At 32.8% G+C, this 21,665-nt stretch overlaps 2 protein-coding genes across 5 annotated transcripts in view; one reads left to right on the top strand and one right to left on the bottom strand.

The window, feature by feature from the left end:
* LOC113396155 (adenylate cyclase type 2-like) overlaps positions 1–21,665 on the top strand; it is a 198,437-nt gene that overhangs the window by 95,152 nt on the left and 81,620 nt on the right. For all 3 annotated transcript variants that reach the window (XM_064217288.1, XM_064217287.1, XM_064217289.1), the window contains exon 5: positions 746–940. In XM_064217288.1, the coding sequence (XP_064073358.1) occupies positions 746–940 (195 nt within the window). The remainder of the gene's footprint in view (positions 1–745; positions 941–21,665) is intronic.
* LOC113396156 (probable E3 ubiquitin-protein ligase sinah) overlaps positions 9,131–21,665 on the bottom strand; it is a 56,210-nt gene continuing 43,675 nt past the window's right edge. For both annotated transcript variants that reach the window (XM_026633983.2, XM_026633982.2), the window contains exons 3-5: positions 18,105–18,238; positions 13,045–13,214; positions 9,131–10,227 (exon numbers count right to left, since the gene is read on the bottom strand). In XM_026633983.2, coding sequence (XP_026489768.1) covers positions 9,654–10,227; positions 13,045–13,214; positions 18,105–18,238 — 878 coding nt within the window. In that variant the 3' untranslated portion in view covers positions 9,131–9,653. The remainder of the gene's footprint in view (positions 10,228–13,044; positions 13,215–18,104; positions 18,239–21,665) is intronic.

The raw sequence follows: 21,665 nt of genomic DNA, 5'->3' as shown, positions 1-21,665 counted from the left end.
AGCATTGTCTTTGACGAGGCTTTTCACGAAATTACTTTTGCACCGTCCAGTCATGACTACAGGTTTGATAGGTATAGTGTTGACAATGAATGTCTGAAGATGGTCAGGGTCGAACTTGCGAATTTCACATCGTCAAGTGACCCTTATACTCTCGAAGTAATGTCACTTAAATAGTTTGGTATTAGATATATAAAGTTAAATATGCGTATGATTATCTCTGGTACCCACAGAGATATAATTTGCAAAGCTATAATATTCTTCATTCGCTTAGGCTGTAGTTGAATATAAAGGTTCCGATTCTAACGAAGAGAACTGGCACAGGTTTAGTAGCCAATCTCTTTGCTATTATGAAATCCAATGAAATCAATTAATACGAATTTTATACTTTCTCATCGTCTGTATTTTGTGTAACAAGTCTTATCTTTCATATTATATTTAGTTTTTATTAACATAGTATACGAGTTTTACCAAATTACTCATAAAACTTGGCCATCATGTTAAGGTAAATTTTACTTTTAAAATTGTCAACCAATCACGAGCGTTACGTTGTCACTTCCGAATGATAGACAATGTTCAATGCCAGTTAATGGCAAAGTAAAAAACTCAAACTCACCAATCATGATTCCGTATTAAGTCACTAGACGGCGCTGTTTTGATTCCATACAAATCGCAGTAAACGTCAACGAATTAAATATACACACAGTTTAAAATGTATTTAAATTCAAACTGAGTTTTTCTGTTACAGTTGGCGTGTGAACTGGCTCTCCTTTTGTCAGCGAGTGGCATAGGTCTCTACTATCGAGCTCTCACGGAGAGAGCTCATCGGAATACATTTGCTGGTACAAGAACTTGCCTTGAGCAACGCGTGAAACTCGAGTGTGAAAGGGAACAACAAGAGAGGCTGCTTCTGTCTGTTATACCGGCGTACATCGCTGCAGAGGTAAGTTATTCTATTAAATTAAAAAAAATAAACATGATTTTGTATGGGACAGCCGGTTGAAATGAAGTTTTTTTCGATATGTATGATTGAATAATCGGCACAATTAATTAAATAAGCAACATTTGAAAGTAATAAAATAAGAAATATAAATAAATTGTTATAAGATGATGTCCTCATCATAAATTTCAGTCACAGCTACTATTCTTTAAAGTTACTAGCTAACTATTTGAGATATATTATATTTCACTCTGTGTGTGTGTGTGTGTGCTCAAATACAAATTCCCTCAGTCTCGTAATCCAAATCCATCAATGGAATGACAAATCCGGCTTTACCTGCTTTCCGAGGGACGGAGGTGTAAACAGTAACAGTCTCTGGGCTGTTATTGACAATTTTTCGATAGAAAATCGCAAGGGACTAGAATTTTAATATCTGTCTTATAAGCTAGACTAAGCAAACCGATCAACGAGTAATACATAGTATTTACGTATGCGTTGATCCTTGTTCATACAATCACAATTGTTGTAGCAAAAGATTCGGAACACTAGACGTCTGACACAAATTTAAATAAGTGTCTAACCCATGGACCTGTGTCTGATGAATAGCATAAGCAACTTCGAACGAAATAAAACAAGGAACGATATAAAGTCAAAGTCAAAAGTAAAGTCAATTTTTTTTATTCGATATAGAAGCTTTACATTATTGATGTCAAAAACCTACCACCTGTTCGGAAATGAATATCTCGGACTTGAGAAGAACCGGCGAAAGAAATTCAGCGGGTTTTTATTAAATGTCGTATTTTAGGATTATTGTTTTCATACAATTATAAAAATATTGTTCGTTATTTGAAATAGCCTGGAGCTCATCTAATTCCCAAAGTTGTAATCAACTAAGTAGTCATTTGTTTTGTAATATCCTTTAGCGCACAAACCCTTTTGAACGATTATTTTAAATTTTACAAATTGATGTTTTTATACGTTTTCTGTTTATTTATTTTTTTAAACGTACTTATACGTTGTTCCGCTAATGTGTTACTAACCCTGTTTAATCGGGTAATTGAAGTTACACATTTAGTGGTAACAGTATGTAATTCAAAATTTCTGGAAAAATATTTTATGTGTTAAAAATTGAGAAGCGACTGTCATTATTTTAATTTATTCAAATGGACATCATAGGCCTCTAGCACATGGCGTATTTTAAACGCGCATCGTCGGCGCCAAGATTCACACGCGCGTTTGTATCGCGTGTCGTCTGAATCGAAACCATTGTACAACTGACGATGAGTTTATTACCAAATCGTGGAAACTACGAGCGTCTACAGCGATGTATCTGTGCGTATATTGCAGGTTTTCCGATCGCTCCATGTGTTGACGTTACAAGGTTGCGTTCAAAACTCGTTCGAAGCGCGTATACTCGCGTGATCTGTGCGTTTAAAATACGCCATGTGCTAGGGGCCTTAGGGAATATTTAGGTCTCTAGTTATTGATTGCACGAGTAGCCCTCTCCTGCAATACAAAAATGGTTTCAATATCGGCTGTATTACCGCAGTGTAAAATGCCATAAGAAATTATCCTGTGGAAACAACTAAAATACACCAGGCGAGCCGAGTCAACATCAGTCAATAGCCTGAACTTTTTTACCGTGAAGGTTGCATAACTGAGTCTACTCGCTAATCTATTTATATTGGGGGCCCGATTGAACCTTAGCATCTATGGTGATACCAAGGAATTCTGTTGTTTCTAGAATATAGGGCTTTGTGCAAGCCCGTCTGGGTAGAACTCATCAAATATTCTACCGCAAAACAACAGTACTCAGTATTGTTGTGTTCCGCATTGAAGGGTGAGCCAGAGAAACTACACATCATATACAATATTCAATCTTGGGCGGTGGTGACCACTTACCATCAAGTGGCCCATATGCTCGTCCGCCAACCTATAGCATAAAAAGTAAATTTATAGGTATTCAGCTTGAAAAACACAACTATTAGCTTTATCGAGTTGGAGTTGGTTTGTTACGTATGTTATCGCTGTATTAGCGATAAGATCGCCTTTAATGCCCTTTCTCGTTAACTATTTTCTTGTTTTATTATATGCGATTGTAAAATATAATTATACCCGTTCTATTACTTGGGTTTATAGCTAAAATATGAAAAATTGTATGTAAATTTTGTGTTCGCCGTTGAAAGCATTCGTATATATTATGTAGTATTTTTTTCATGGTTTTATTCGTCACGTATTCTAACTTAAACTGCGATAGCCACATATGATTTGATTGCTGCTTTTCGTTCTAGACCATGGATAAAAGTCTCTACAGATTAAAAACAATCTCTTTCCTCTGTTTGAAGTAGGGTCTAAAAGTAACAAGTATAGATATACTTAGAAATAGATAATGACATTATAAAGGATAAATAAATGACAATCATTAAAAAAAATTTAAAAAGTATGACATAAGCGCTATAAATATTATTTATATATGTTTCTTACACAATTGTACAGTAACAGTGAATTTAATAAGTTTTCAACAATAAATACATCAAGGTAATAAGGTTACCTAATAACGTTTCGCGTATGTACATTCTTGCAGAAAAGTTTCTCAACATGCGAACCTATTTTTCGATACAATGCTAGTGTATTTCGAAAACAGCACTGTATCATTTACTTGGACTAATATTTAACGTCAGTTTCACTAATTTGTGTAAAAAAACTTCAAACTTCGTCTAATATAGTAAACATTACTATAATTCTCCTGAACGTCAAAATAGCAATTGATATTTTGCAAAAATTGCCGTTAATTTTTTACAGGCGTCAAAGACAACCGCAGAAAAATATCTTATCTTAAAATGAGTTACACTTTTAATTTTTAAAAAGGTCATGACCGATAATTTATTTTTAAAAAATATTTTTCCTGTGAACTGTTTTTAGTGATGTTTTGAAAGTAATTTATTTATAACGCGAAACAGTACGTGTAACAAAACAAAAATATATTTTAATTGATACGTATTTTTAATATAAAATATTGCGTAAAATTTTAATGTTTGATAGAAATTGTGCCATATTATATTCTAGATGATGTATATATATAAACTAATTTATATGTTAGTAATTGTGTGTATTTAATTTGATAAGGAAAGAGAAAAGAGAAAACGAATACGTATGACTCACTTCCAAACACTGTTTGGCGTAAATATTGCTCCGTTATGAGGAGCATACAACATTATCAGCCCTGGTCACCTACTTCGTTGATGAGCTAAATAAACACAGAGGATATTATTTGAGAGTCACGATTGGAGAGTGACTCAATTTTATTTAAGTGAAAAGCAATATATGTGATTATTTATTATTCTGTGTAATACCGGCAGACATAGTTGTAAGGAAAACTTAATTGGGTTGAACAGTGTTAGGAGGATAGTCGTGAAGGGTTGATGTCCTAATTTCAAGGTCACGTGTGATAGGAATAAGGGATTCAAAATATAATGAGCGGAATTATAGGCTGATTAATGATAAATATATACATATATTATGTCGAGTGGACCGTGTTCTTGTTGTCGTTATTGGACATTATGAAGTTAGATATTTGGCTAATCGAGCAAAATATAGTAATCTCAAAAATGATTTCTATTTTATTAAAATTAGCATAATGCTTTTTACAATTATATTTCAATTTTAATACCTTTAAATATTGATATTGTATCTAAAAATATGTACAAAAAAAATGTTTTATGAATTGCCAGTGCCGGTATAAATGAAAAGACTCGGGTTTCGTGCCTTCTTCGTTTAGAGACAATCTCATCTCTTAATGACAATCTCCTACGAATAGAACCATGTGTTTAAAATAATACGTAGCAAAGGATTGTTTTATGCCGTCCTGGAAAAATGTATTATTATAAATATGTATGTATGTATGTATGTATGCGAAATTATAGCGGATAACTGGTTTAATATTAAAGCAATAATTCTTAACTTTTGTTCAAAAGGGCGCGTAACAGCCTACTTGAATGAAGTATATTTGAATTAGTTACCTGCTTTATAAATTCCTTTCATTGCGTTAAGGTATTCTTATTTGAAATAAAATCACGATATAATTAATTTAAGCCTTTGGTAAAAGGTACAAGTTTATGTTTGAATATGTGAATTAAGTTAAGTAAGATTATATAAGTTCAAATATAAATAATGAATATGTAAATAAAGATTATTTAAATAAACGCTCTGACTATTAACTCCATACAATATATCAAAGAAATCTCTATAAATTGAATCCAGACAATGAACAACTCTTCCAGTTCCGCTTATCCTGTTAATTCACGCATAGTTTTCTGTTTTTTTTAAATCTTAACTTGTACTTGTCAAATTGCGATTTACCCAACCAAGTTAAGCTTTAATAAATGTCATTCCTTATGTAAGTGATTTGTCAATATCTTTTGGGAAATAAATGATCTTAAAACTTATATATCTGATGGGATTTGAATCCGCTATCAGTTTTTTGTGCTTTCTGAGACACGGGGATGTAGATGCTGATGTTCAAACTCCGGACAGCTTCTGATAATTTATTTATAGATAACCGTTTTTTATGAAATAGCTCGACCTCTGATTGAAATCCAGGCCGTCTAATCCTGCTGTATTATTAACTATATTGAGCGACAAGGCACACACACGTTCAAATACACTCATCAATAATATATTAAAAAAGTTATATTAGCTAGAGGTGGTCGCCTATCGGACGAAATTTCACCGTAATTGATTGCCAATAAAAATGTAAGATACATTACTCGAAAGATAGGAAAATCGAGTCTCAGCTAGACGATATTGTGTCATTATTAAAATAAAACAAAAATCAATGTGCATAATTTGTGTTTATAATTCATCTCGTGCTCGGCGGTGAAGGGAAACATCGTGAGGAAACCTGCATGTGTCTAATTTCAACGAAACTCTGTCGCATGTGTATCCACTAACCCGCATTGGAGCAGCGTGGTCGAATATGCTCCAAACCTTCTCCTCAAAAGGAGAGGAGGCCTTAGCCCAGCAGTGGGAAATTTACAGGCTGTTAATGTAATGTAAATGTGTTACCATTAGATGTATGAACGTAAACTATTTATTTCATTTAATACTAGTTGTCACTCGCGGCTTCGCTAGCGTTTAGGGGTTTTTCGATAGTTGCGAACATAAAAAGTACCCTATGCTCTTCCTTTGGGGTTCGTCAAATTTCATCGAATTCGGTTCAGAAATTTGGCCGTGAAAAAAGTAACAGATAGAAAGAGTTACTTTCGCATATTCTAAATACATTTTAGCTTTCCTTATTGCTTCTCCATACAAATTTTATTTATGCCAAATCTAACACTCCTCCGTGCGCATAATATGCTTAAAAAGGGGTTACCGAGTTTTCTCTTCACGTATTATTATAATGTATAGATGACGTGATGGACTATGGAATTGAAGCATTCGTGTCTTGAACACCAATTAGGTGACAGTTATTGGTACGTCATTTCCAACTACCCATAATCACTGACCTACTCTAAATATACTGTTTAAGACTAAGAATTAAAAAATGAATCACGCAAAAAGTATTCTTATTACAGTGTATTAAGTTTTAAATTTTATTAAGCATTGTTTCGTATTACTATGGGCGGATGTGGCAACATTCTATAGTGATTGATGATATATATTGTTTGGCAAAACTTTTTCAATTAGTTTGTTTGATAGGTTTTGATCCAGCTTGTAGTTAGTTGGTTTAAAAGAGACGAGCAACTGAACACCCAGATGAGGAATCTTTGCCCATAAATACCGGCTCTGCAAGAAGTATTAATCACTTCTCACACTATCAATAACCAATATGATCACTTACTCCCCCCCCCCCCCAGTTCCAGTACAAAATCGCCTGCTAGCGTCGGATTAAGTTGAATATTTGGTAAGGCTTCTGTAATGTTACCTTATATGATGTGACGAACTGCTTTCCATCTCAAATATAAGTTAAAGTACCAACTAGCAAATAATTCACTCTTGGACTAAAATTTGCTGTCTGAAGGAGAAGCTTAAGAGCTCATTCTACTATTATGTTCCAATGTGGCATTGTACCTACCAGCCGACTTTTAGCTTGATCTGGTAACTAACATCAAAATCTACAAACATTTTTTCATCGCATAGTTTGGCGGTCGGGCAAATGGGCCACCTGGTGGTAACTGGCCACCACTTCCCATAGACATTGGCGTCGTAAGAAATTTTAACCATTCCTTACATAGCCAATATTCTACCAATCTTGGGAACTAAGATGTTATCTACCTTGTGTCTGTTGGTTGCATTGGTTCACTTATCCTTCAAAACTGTAACACAACAGTACGAAGTATTGTTGCTTAACCCAACCCCGACCCGACGGGCTTACCGAAAATCCTACCACCATGTAAAGAAGTAAAACTATTCCAATAAGCTATTACATTTATAATATAAATTAGATAATATATTCGTTTATATTTGCTATTCCTGATACAAGTGGAGGCTATCAGTCAGACTGTTGATAAGACTCAATTACTTCACATTTCAAATCGTCATTACACAAGATAATTTAAATTGAAAGGTACCACTTGTTGGAATACATGGTTCTACTGAGAAAAACCGGCAAGAAAGTCAGTAGCGCCTCCTTTTCATCAACGATACACATTTGATATGAAAATTAAGAATTAAGTCTGACTAATATGCAATATTTATTATTATTATTATTATTTTTACATATAAGTTTTTTTTTATGGACTCTAAAAAGGTTGAGTCGAAAAGAGACTTCCACAGTCTGGAATTTGGAAGTGTGTACTCTCCCGTGCCTTGGAAAGCATTCCAAGGCCTTGGTTCTGTGCGTTAATTTTTTCTAGTCGTTGGATTTGGTGTTCCATCGGATTATGAGATTTAAGGACTAGAGAGTACACCTGTGTTTAGGCACATATTTGTGCACTATAATACATCCTGGCTTGGCTTTCCTCCTCAAGATTGGCCACAGTGGACAAAATCGATTAGGAGGGCATCATCATCGACATATGATATAATTTTTAATACAGCGACTGTTAGTCCTTCGTATATGCTTTTATTTGAAAATTAGTATAAATATATTTCTTACATTAAATACAGCTTATCTTTAAAATAATATGCACGTCACGTGCCTTGTAAACTTATAGAATACTAATCGTAGTGAAAGGATTGAAAGTTAACGCTAATGTCAAAACAAATATGTCTGATTGCTCATTATTTCTTATTGTAACTTTATATACATCATTGCCTGGAATATTTCATGACGGCCGGGAACAGCGCAGTGCGGGTTCAAAACCCAGGCATTAAGTTTTCATGTGCTTAATTTGTATTTATAATTATTTCATGAAACCTGCATATCTTGGAGGTAAATCTGTCACTTTTTGTCAATTCAACCCGTATTGGTTAAGTGTGATAATCTAAGAAATAATCTCTATTCCTTCCCAAGAAGTGAAGGGCCACTTGTGTTGAAAGAAGTGTGTTGAACTGCCGAAAGAAATGCTGCAAATTTCATATAATACTTTTTACGAAACTTCTTTTATGAACTTTTTTCGACTATTTACCTACCAAAGGATATTATAAAAACATTTTAACTATGTAATGTTTATAAAAACAAAGTTGCAAAAGCTAGAGATCTTTGAACTTATCAAGCAATCTCTAGATAATATAAAACCAAGTCGCTTCCCGCCGTCTGTATGCTTAGGTTATTTAAACTACGCAAACGATTTTAATGTGGTTTTAATTTTTATAAACAGGGGGATTCAAGATAAGGATTTACATATATAATACATGCATATTGTAGAGGAAAAAGATAATTCGAGAATTTCATCGCACATGGCCGGAAAAAAAACAGATTTTGTTTTTATGTATGTTTCTCAGTTTAAAGTTGTACCCGTGTGTAGCCGGGACGGGTAGCTAGTCTAATATACAATAAATCTAACTTTGAGTATTTTAAATCGAGCACAGATGTTTTGGTAAGATGTGCTAGCATTTTTAAGAAGAAATATGTCAAAAAATATGATCATACGGTTATCAGTTTCTTTAGCTACGTCGTGTGAGTTCTTCCAAAATGTATTATTATTTGATAAAAAGTTTATTGGATCATATTTAATTATATAATGAAGCATTCAATGTAATGGAACTATCGCTTTAAGTATCTAAATTAAATGGTCAAAATAAAAGACTAAGTCGTGGCTTAAAATTATCATTTAATTTTATAATTATCTTAAATACATTACTAATTTAAGTGTTTAACCTACGTCAGTCATTTTACAGCGTACATCTTCATTATTTAACTTAATTTAAAATCACATATAGATCCAAATTAATTGGAATGTTTATAACATTACATCACAACAATATAAAACGACAAGCAGGAACACCTATTCAAATATCATAATTGAACAATTCTAAATGATTCCTTAAGAAAGTGATCACGAACATAAGCCCTAAAAAATTCTGTGATTACCATATATTTTAAAAACTAATTTCATTTATATTGTATATAATTAATAAAATTTACAAAATAGATCAAATTCAATTGAAATTGACTTAAGTTTTTGGCCATTATACATCAGAGCTCGTTTTAAAATAATATTTAAAACATCTTTGAATTCGAATCTCGTGGTAATATCACATGCAAAACTCTATTAGTGTGTTTATTATCAGTCGAAGATTTATAAGTCGATCCAAATCTTTGATCCTAAAATTATCATGATTCAAACTCCTTCCTTAATGGTTCAGAGTCTGTCTTTCCAATGTTAACGTGTATTGTGATAGCTTCATCATTCTCTGATTTGAGTATCACATCGTTCCATTGTACCTCAGCTTTCTTACTGTATGCTTCATTTTCGATAAGAATAGCTGATTTTGTGCATAAAGCCTTACTCTGGAACTCGATAAGGGCGCAGTAATCGCTCTTTTTCGATTCAGATTTTGAATCAGCAACGTATCCCAGTTTTCGTCTCATTACTTCAACCTTTACATGATAGTTGTAAATGCAGACTTTGATAATGAATGCACTTTTTTGGTATAACAAGATTATTTTGTACTTAGTCCTACAACATGCGGTCTTCTTGAGTTTGGTTTGGAAGTTTTCTATTAAGATTTTGATCTTCTGTGAGTAGACCGCGATGATGTTGTGATTAGATTGGAGATGAACTGACAGTTCTTCGAATGGTACAGAGCAGCAGGTGGGTGTGATGGGACATATCATTGTGTCGTGTTTGCATTCTTCTTCGTGTTTCGCTCTGACGTTAGCTGTCAGCAGTTCCGTGCAGCCTCGTCTGTGAACAACAAAACGTGACATTAACAATACGTTTTACTATCGAATGAAATGTGAAATTCCAATGGTTTAAAATCAGGACAGTTCGAAACTAGTCGCCAGACAATCCTTTGAGAATAGCAAATGTGTGGACTATTTCAAAGAGAATGTACTTTATGGTACGTGATGGGCGGCAAGTCGGCATGACTTTCGTGCCCTGGAGACGTCAAACTGCCATTATGGTAAACTATCTAGGTTGTCATGATTGCTTTAGGTATATCTTTATTATGAAGCTGATGTTCGTATGATTTATCGCTTTAATCTCTAGAATTACCAGTTCAATTTGAATAATTGTTTATGCTGTACTCCGGTTATTGGTATGGATGTAGAATACATATTTGTAAGTTATTCTAAGTCATTAATAGCTCCGTTTTAAATTTGGACAATACAAGCCAAGTATGAAAAATGAGAAATGAGTTTGTGTATGGTGTGCTGTTTTCTATCGCTGGAATTTATACAAATCTATTAATATCGGTAATCGCCTATTTGAATAAATTATGCTACGTTTTAATATGTTATATTATTTTTCAAATTTGTAATGTCACGTTACTTGTTCTGGCAAATAGCAGCCATTGAAAACCTCCCGTCTTCAACATTAAGTTAAATTGTAGACAATTTATTACGACATTACCATTGTATTTTTTTTTATTTACAGACTAAAACCAATACGCAAATAGTTCTTACATTTAAAATAATGCCAATTCCTAGAAGGCCAAGTAATTTAGAACGTACGATGTCCGCAAACAATCATGTCCTTAAAATAGACAGGATATGTGGAATTGACTGATCTGGTTTAATTAAGATCTCGAGCACAAACAAGATCCGAAGTAAAACAGTTTAACAAATAAACTTTATCGTCACATAAACGGCTTACATTCTAACCAATACTGATGCAGTAAAAAATTTATAGCCCCAACAAGACGTGACCTTGTATTTTTCGACGGTGAAAATCTTTACATTCTATTTATGGTCCCAATAAAAATTTATCGTGTCTTACTAATTTAAGAAACTTGGTTTCACATTGTGTCGTTGAAATATAAGAAATTCTTCGTCATCAATAAAAATATTGATTTTGTTCATTGCATGACAAATTGTGCCGATAAGTCCAATCAGTAAAATAACTGTAATTTGTGTCCAGTGACGGATTTTGTAGTCAACGGTCAATACAATGTCAAGTATCATATTTGATGATCCGACAACTCATACACAAGTATCTATGCTGATAACAGCTATAAAAACATCACTTCGTATTCAGCATGGTAAACTAGAGAATAAAAACAAAAACACGTTAGACGATTTGGTGATTTCATGTAAAGTATTAAAGTCGTGGTAATGTTCGAAAAGAAATAAATCATATATTTGTGCCGTTTGCTGTTGTTGCACTAACGCGAAGTAAGATTATAAAAGATAGATAAGATTTAAAATTAAGCCTTGAACAAATCAAGTGGAGGCAAGTCTACCGGTGACAGATTCATGTTTGCCCAAAAATCCGGACGGTAATTGAACGGGCAAACACTTCTAACATTCTTGTCGCCGTTCCATCCGCTTAAAATTTATAAAATACTAACTGTCGCCCGCGGCTACGCTTGCGCTTTGCATAAAACGCTTGACATAAAAAGTAAGCCTATGTCCTTCCTTGAAGTTCAAGCTTGCTTCATATAAAATTTAATCAAATTCTGTTCAGTGGTTGTGAAACAGTAAAAGTAACAGGCAAAGTTACTTTTGAATTTATAATGTTAGTATAGATATTTTTTTTATTTTGTTTTGACTTTAGTCTTTATTTAAATTACCCAATATTATAATTTATTTTGTCTAGACTTAAGTCGCCAACTAATACACATAAATACATATTTAATTAATCGTCTGTAGATTGGACTAAAGAAAGACAAAAACGGCTTTAGAAGATTAGTAGTTCTACTTCGATTTTTGAGTAATTAGTTTGAGGAAGGTTGTTTTTAAAAATAGTGGGAGTTTTATATTTTCGGAGTGCCAAAGATTTAATGACATCATTAAAAATGAAGATGTTAGACGATAGCAACATTTGGTAAATATATTTACGAAAAACACGTTTTCGTATTAGGACAACTTTTGTAAAATTTATTATAATATATTTTTGTTAAATCCGTCACTGGTATCAATTATTTCAATTGCAATTTTGTTGAGTGGATATAAGTTGTCTGTTTATTTTATATGTTGAGTAAGACGTAATGCATATTATCATTAGTCTAAGGACGTTCGATCATCGAACACCTAAAGTGAATGTGCTTGATTCAGTATATTTATATTCATGTTAAATTTTATCAGCGTGCATTAACAAATATAATCTAATTAATACTGTTGCTGTCTTAAGTCATTTCACGCACACTAAGACGTAAGCAGGAGAGTCATTCATACTAATATACGCCGATATTTAAGCGTGGAGGGAGAGGTGGCGCGCCTTCGTGAGTGAACAAATCTATAAATATATATTTACATGTAATGTTATATACAAAGCTTATACCTTTAATTAAATATAAACTTTACAGATTTTAAGGATTTTTCGATTTGTGGAATCTCATCTGGGTGTCCAGACCAGCAATAGCACGTGATTCTGTTTCGCTTTGAAGGCTGAATAAGTATTATGCATGCACAAGGGATCCAATATCTAGGTTCCCATAGAATGTAAGACATTTTCGGTATAAAATATAGTTGATGTTTCTTATAGTGAATTTTTCTGGACTACTGTACGTCTGCCTTCGTAAATTGAATTAAATAAAAAAAAAACATTGTTTGTTATTACCTGTAATTTCGACACGGTAACATAAGATCATTGATGAGGCGTTGGAGAGCGAGGCAGGGCGTGGCAGGCGCACGAAGGCTTCCACGACACCAAGCGCAGCGTGACATTCTTCTCGAACACCGTGCGCACCAAACGCCTCCACACCACGGACAGACGCAGGGTCCACAACACTACGAACAAATAACAAAACCTGCCTGAAAACAATTTACATTTGAAGTAGTTTTACTTCTTGAATTAGTTTGTAAAATATTATACTGTTTGATAGTTTTCAGTTCAAAGGGTGTTTTCCTTCCATTAAAGCGATGTGGCAACATGAAGGTTAGATGTGTAAATAGATGAATGGATCTAAACTAAATTGTTTGCAAAGCTTTTGTTGAAAATTCGAATGTTTCATTACAGATAAAAAATAATGTTTTAATAAAATCATTAACGAATAAATTATCTCCGGTAATTACGCATTTCATTAGTAACACAAAGCCGTAACACAAGAGTGATTCTGAATAATGTTTAATCGGAGTTAAGTTTCGTTATGAAATACTGAGTTATTAATTATCCATGAGACATTTAAAAATATTATAATCAAAATTGTCTTGTTTTTTTGGTGTCTTCGTCCTTACATTAGACAGAAACTATAGTGGACCCACTAGTCTTGAGACTTGGACTTCAGGAATTGCATCATTATAATGTAGCAACTAATTCACGGAGGTAGTTAAACAAAATCACAAATAAAATTATTATGAACTTTCAAAATGATACAAAAGAATGCAGGTATTCTGACGTACATACTATTAAAATAAGATACACTTGCAATCTTTAAGAATACTATAATATTAATTTTACTGTACAAAAAATATCGATATAAAATGTATACATTTCTATATATATATATAAAGGCGTTTCATTCGATGGGTCTCAGGTCAGAGGTACGTGAGGTCGTTTACGAAACGATGGAAGTTTATACAAGGCCGCAGATCCAAAAGTCCGGTGTTAAAAACTTAGTTCGGGCCGATAAAAAGTGAATCGGTTTTTAAATATAGCGGTTCGGAGTCTGGAAGCCAAAAAGAAGTGTGTACACTACCTTGCCTCGGAAAGCACGTATAGCAGTTGTCCTGCTCCTAAACTTTTTCCAGTCGTGTCAGATTGGTCGTCGCATTTTGTATTTTTTTTTAATGTAATAATTTTTTTTATTTTTAAAAACAAGATTTTGACTTTGACAAAGTAACTAAATTTATGTCTGCACGATACCGAGTTACAAACAGCAGTTTGGACGCACATAAAATGCGTGTGTTATCGGTAAATATAATTTTGTTACTGAATATTAATGTCTGTGTATCGATAAACTTAAAACACACATTTCATACTTGTTGTAACGAAATAACCTAATGTAGGAATAATTCGAGTGAGACGTTACTACGGTACCGCAAATAATTTAAATATTAACGAATTAATTGAAAATTAAATTAATAGTTTCTAAACGTCCAACTGCTGGGCTAAGCCGGACAAGGTTTTCTGTTTTTTCCATCAATTCCATCGTGGTGCTCCAATACGGGTTCGTGGATACACGACATATGGCAGAATTTCACATTATAAATTTAACTCGTCGAATTATACTACACTTATTTTTTTTTCTCCTTCAAATATAGTTAAGTCAACTAAAGAATAATAATAAGGTTAAACTGGCTGGATATTCAATAAGAAAAAAAAACGTTCACGTTTATCTATCTCTTATTATTTTCAAATTTGGAACATATTGGTAAAAAAAAAATCTTGGGTTAATTCCGGGTCAAGTCAAGCTATTAGAGTTATATGTCATAAAATCAGTATCCAGTAATGTTACGGTAAAATGCACATTCGTGTAAAATATGTTCGTAATTTGCGTAATTGGCTCGTCTCCGTTATTTATTTCTTTATGGCGTAAGTTTATTTTATCTTTAAATTATATCTGATGATCTGAAATCCATAAGTATACGAACCATGGTGCTATTCAATTTAAACTATGCGTGCCAGTCACGTTACTATAAATTCTTTTCTAGGCGTTTATTCTAACTCTATACTTTATTTTAAGTTTAAGAGATTTTTGATGTCCATATATTTTGAGATAACGTGGCCCAGTGGTTAGAACATGCATCTTAAACGATTATTGATTGAAACCAAGGCAAGCATCACTTAATTTTCATGTACTTAATTTATATTTAGAATTTATATTATAATAGAATAAAAAAATAATGAAGAAACTTACATGTGTCTGTCTACATGTGTCTTAAAGGGGAGGAGGCCTTAGCCCAACAGTGGGACATTTACAAGCTTCACTTACAATTCAATTTTTTATATATTATCCAATGTTCTTGGAGACTAATATTACTCAGAGACGCGATTAGCTCAGAAATCATGTTAAATACAAAAAAAAAGTTGAAGGTTTTTAGCCTTTTAACATATTACATTTTATAAATAGCAATCATCAAGCAATTCTGGCAAATTGCAGTATTATCGAGTTGCACAGACATATATAATCCAAACGTAACCTGGATAAACTGGGTGGCACAGCTTGTACATATAAACCCTTTGGGAATAAAGCCCTTTGAATTTACTTTCGTTAACTCAATTTTGATTTTGTTATACCTAACGTTTTAAGTTTGCCATGCATCGTATATGATTCGTGCCTCCTATATCAAGCGTACAAAATTATTTATAGATGACAATAAATTGCTTAAAACTGTATTATATATAACAATAGCACTAATACTCGATTGGTATTTAAATTTAAAAAAGAATTATAATTCCACTGTGGTCATTAAGATGGAAAAAGCTTTGATGACAGCTGATAGGCACGTTAACATTGTGACGTCATAAACTGTCAAATCGTCTTTTTATCACGTGGTGTTTTGTACACATTCCTTAAATTATATAGCTGATCTATATAGTTTTTAGTTTTTATAAATAAATTTATTAACGATTTGTTATATTAAAACGAATATAATTTACTATAAGGATTGCTGGAGACAATCACTAAATATTATATAAGTAATATTGAAATATATATAAAAAAAACATTTTTTGTTTAAAGGAAGTATTATAAACAGACACGCATACGAATTTATAATATTAGTACCGATAGAGCACTTAAAACAAAACTTTTTATTCATTTAAATTTGTTTATTCAAACCAAGTCGGTATCAATTAACATACAATAAACATAAACAATTTAGTTCAGGAAATGATGCACTTTAAAAAAAAAACCGGCGTCATTTATGAAAATGTAAAAAAAAAAATTAGTATTCAAAACGAAAATCACTCAAAAGGTTATTGACTTATTTACAAGCAGTTATTACCCGTGACTTAAGTTGATATAATATCAATGCGAAATATTACTGCAATATAAATATAAATTTAAATATGATTTTAAAGTATATATGGCCAGGATATGGATGCATGGGCACTATCCGCTCAATATTTATTATACTGCCAAACATTAGTACTACGCATTGCTTAGTGTAGCTGTGAATGGATGAAATTTCCTGCGGTGGAGTATTTTACCAGCGATTTTTACCATCACCTTTAAATTATCCCGATGTCTGTCCAGGCGGCACAAAGTCAATGGAAATTTTTTAACTTCATAGGAAGTATCATAGAGCACCAGTATTAGCGCAGACACAGGTTCATTCTTTACTCACTCTCGTAATTTAAAGAAGGGGCTGTGTGACACTATCGGAGAGTTCAGGCACAGACCCAATGACGTTAATTGCTTTTTAATGACGGGTGTCCCAACACCGGTAATTTATTACCTCCTTGCTGATGCTGAGAATATTTTGACAGCGCAACCCTATAACTTTTAATTGATCTCACCCGGGATTAGTGTCTATAGGACTAGGACCTTGGATACTCTATCTTTTAAAATTAGTCATTCAAAGAGAAAATAAACCGGAATTAAGATTTAAAAACGGATATAAGTCGGATCTTATAAGATTAAATTGCTCTAAGAATATAAAGGTAATTATATTATCTTAACAAAATTAATCAAAAGAATTGTTACGGCTCGTAAAATTCATATTAATCGAGAAATATGTTTTCCTTAACGGCCTTTGTGACTAGCTTATGCCTGGTTCACTATATTATAAATAAGAAAAAAAAAGTAAAAAATCGCCGAAAAAAATCAGCACTTCGATTGAATGATGAAATTATTTGACTACGTTAATTTAATCGTATATTATTAAGAGTGATTACTTCCTTTATTTAATAGTTAGAAGCTTTAGGATTTTAGTTTGCACGAAATTCATATGAACTTTGATACTCGTATAAAAAGTACTATTATAGATTAAAGTACATTTTATTTAAAACTATAAATTTTATTGTCATGAAAAATGGGCTCTCTTAGCGGTTATTTACTATGGTCTATAAACGTCAAAATATGTTCGAAAAATGAAACCCCATTTGAATAATGTTTAACAGTATAAATATGATTGTTTCGAAAACGAATTTATTTCTGTAGTAGCAAAACCGTACGATAACCATCCGTTGCCATAATCCCATAGATTATATTAAAGCTACACCTGATACCTGTTTTATTAATAAAGTCGTATAAGTGAACCATGTGTGGAATATGCTTAAATTTCCAACTGCGTTTGGAAAAGTTTGGTCTTATTACTGTTCTATATTAAAAAACTTTTGCTTCTATATGTTAAAACCTATATTTAGTAGCCTCTGGATAAATTTAAACGGCTTGGCAACAAATGATAATGATAATATCCTCCTGACCGATTTTGACCACAGGAGTCGTTCTTGAGGGAGAACTGGTAGACTCCGAATTTATAGACGGAAAAACTTATTTTTTTTCCTATTTTAATGAACGGTTGAACTCAGGACCTTGGTCTCATAAGCTAGCCACTAGATCAAAGCGGCAAATTAAAAAAAAATTACTGGAAAAATCCGATGAGTAAACTCTGATCATAATGTTTGTTCAGTTATACTTTTTGTAGGAACTATCTTCATTTATGTTTTATATTAATTTGTGATTTTAATAATTAATAAATAATCTATAATATAATAAATAATCAATAAGTTACCTGTAACGGTTCCAAGCATATGCTGCACTCAGAGAATCTTGATAGTACTTCATCACAGTTTGGGCAGGAACATTGCGCTGAATGAGCCTCCTCTGAAGACTCGAGTGGAGCTTCTACGATGGGCAGGGATTTATCTGTGAAAAAAAACAAATTTATTTTAACAAGACTGATAAAAAAAATTATCTGTTCTATATCCTTGAAATTTCGACTTTCGATGATTTCGTTGATTGTATGTCCTAAATTTACTCAAAAACCTCTCATCCGATTTGGATGGGATTTTAGTTATTATACATGTTTATGTTTGGGCATCGATTGGGCGCAAATTTCAATCAGTTCGCGGAAATCAGTTCAAGTTATTACTTACTTTCCTACCTACTTTCCTTGGTAAATAAAACCTCTTTAAAAGGCTTGCGATTTTAATAATTATATTAATAGGCTATTTGACTAGTTTTTAAAATCCATTTTATATTATTTAGTAGAGGTTAAGGTACCCAGTAAAAATTTAATTCTAGTACATATTTGCTGATAAATATCAAATTAAAAATTCCATATTTAAATAGCGCGCTAAAACGCTACTTCGACAATATGGCGCTGCAATGGGGTCGGTGACGTCACTTTCCTGTATTGTAATCTGTGGCACATATAATATACATACAGTAGGCAAACGAGGTTAACCAGCAAGTGACGTCATCATAAGCCCGACTAATCAGGAGCGTTTTGTGTCACGTGACAAACGTTTAAAAAAATTCATTTTTATTAATGGATTTTTGAATAAATAAATTATTATTTTCCATTTTTAATCTCATGATACATACTGATTACAATAATTGACACTTTATTTTTCTATCATATATAGTCTTAATATAGTCTTATATTAGCTAGGCTATATACTGATATTCTATCTATGACAGCTGGATGTTACATGGTCACGTTTACTATGACATTGACTTTAAATGTAGCATTAAAGCGCTACCAACCTCGAATCTCATAATTATATATTTGGTTCACAAATGCAGTTAAAATTGTTGATGTAATCAATTAAACTATTATTTGCATTAAGGAAAAGATAACAATAATTCTAATATTGCATATAATAATGTATCATAGATATCTTAAGTACTGTCAGGTGATTACCTTATCGAATAATGATTATCGTAAAGATATTTATAACTCGATAAGACGTTTACAATACATTGTATATTTAGATTATTTATATTACACTTAGACACGATTGGATGAACTTGTAATCTTCTGATTCTGTGATATATTTGACCGATTTTTTTTTTTTTTTGTGTGATATATCGGCTCTTCGGAGGTAAGCCCGTATTCGTATGACGCTAAAAACGAAGTTATTTTATGAACCTATAAGGGCGACATGTTCATTTTAAGCTAAATAGAGAAAAAAAATCTCTTGTGTTTCTATCTCTTTCTTTCTCGTTGTTTATGCCTGGCGCCTGTTCTATATACTTCTTATATATTTATTTATTGGTCTTCTTTGATTTCGCCCGCGGCTTTGTTCGCGTTTTAGACGTTGGTCGTCAAATTTCATAAAATTTGACACAGACACAGTTACTTTAGCATATATATTATCAGTATGGATTATTTCAGATGTTATACTGCTGCCACATAGAAATCAATTTAAAGGAAATGTCAACTTGGTATTTTGACTGTATTAAAAATAAAAAATCTTGCTCGGATTTTTGCAAGGCTTGCATGATTTTAAAAGTTATAAACTCACTTTCCCTTCCACGTTCGTTTTTATTTTTGAAACGATTACAACACTACCGCTATTAATGTAAAAAAAAATCGGTGCAAAATTCATTAACGATTACTCAAAAATGTTGGCCCACTGCCTTGAATTGAATTTTAATGCGTTTAATAGCCTCTTTCTGAAACCATATTCAAATTAAACAAGTTTAAGTCCGTCTGAGTAGGTACCACCCACTCATCAGATATTCTACCGCCAAACAGCAGTACTCAGTACTGTTGTGTTCCGGTTTGAAGGGTGAGTGAGCCAGTGTAACTACAGGTACAAGGGACGTAACATCTTAGTTCCCAAGGTTGGTGGCGCATTGGTGATGTAAGGAATGGTTAATATATCTCACAACGCTATTGTTTATGGGCGGTGGTGACGACTTACCATCAGATGGCCCCTTTGCTCGTCCGCCTACCGATATCATAAAAAAAAGTCAAATTATTCCACTTGATGAGATTCCGACACGACTAGTCGGTTTAAGCGCTGTCCGAGCCATGTGTTCTTAATATTTAAAACTTATAAACTTCGGGTTCCTATTGAAAATTCAACCCAATCACTTTTTGTCTGGCAGTCCCGCGGTTTGAACCCATGACCTTGAAATATGCAGCCTTATAATTTAGCCACTGGACTACGAGACAGACAGAGGAATTTAACGTCAATTTAAGCACACTGCTTATCGTCGAGACAATGGCTTCTTTGTACTTGTATCTTTTTTATAAATAGTAGTTTAAAAACATTTTACGCATTAAAGTTCAATGTCGCAACCAGCAGTGACTTGGTTACAATACGATGTAACGTAACGAGTTACATAACTGTGAAAGGTTTCGAGGTTATAGTGACTTGTTTGCACGCTGCGAGGTGCAGGCATTAACGAATTTATTCGATATAGACAATCTTCTATCTTTTTCTTACTCGATATAAAGTAGATCGAATTTATATGTTGTCTCCTTCATACTTTCAGTTTTTTAAGGAGCTTAAAAAACTGTCAAATACATAACAGACCTTGAATTAAACAACAGAATCGTATCTTTACGAAATGTTTATTTTGGGATATTTTTAATGCTGATGTTTTTAATCTGTACGATTTACTCTCGATTTGATTGGGTTTGCAAAAAAAAAACCATTTGATAAGAATAGTTTAATCTCCCTAAGATCTGAGATAGAAGAATGGTTAGAACGCGAGTATTTCAAACAATGTTCGCGGTGTCAAACCCATGAATTTCCATGAATTACATTTGCGTTTAAAATAGATCGAGTCGAGTCGAGCACTCGATGAATTATAAACGCAGATGCAAGTGAAGAAAAACATCGCGAGGAAATTTGCATGGGTCTAAAGCCGTGGTTTGCAAAATTTGATCTTGATTGACACTAAATTAAATGAACATCGCTACCGATCCAATGACTCGTAACGTCAAATATAGGTAATCATAACAACATTAATAGATTAAATTGAATATCGAACAAGGATTTAATAACATATAATGCGCAAAAAGTTCGTCCCTTTTTATAAAAAAATTGCGACCGGTGGCGTATAAAATTGGGTTATTTTTGAAGTTTATTATAGGTTATTAGAAGTGCAAAAAGCTATTATTTTTATATGCGCATCACACATACTATTACCATGCGTTAGAGACACACAATATATTTATTAATATGAATTATTTTTTTTATTCTGGCTTTTATTTGTGACAAGAGGGCACAGATTATTTCGCCAATGTTAATATGAATTCATAGTTTACGTTCATACTACGAATGACAACGTCATGTCAAAGTTAAAAATCGAAGACATTTTTTTTTTTAATTTT

Source organism: Vanessa tameamea, chromosome 16 (assembly GCF_037043105.1).
Source record: "Vanessa tameamea isolate UH-Manoa-2023 chromosome 16, ilVanTame1 primary haplotype, whole genome shotgun sequence".
Taxonomy (NCBI): domain Eukaryota; kingdom Metazoa; phylum Arthropoda; class Insecta; order Lepidoptera; family Nymphalidae; genus Vanessa; species Vanessa tameamea.
The sequence above is the reverse complement of the archived record's forward strand: the minus strand, read 5'-3'. Positions and strand labels throughout refer to the sequence as shown.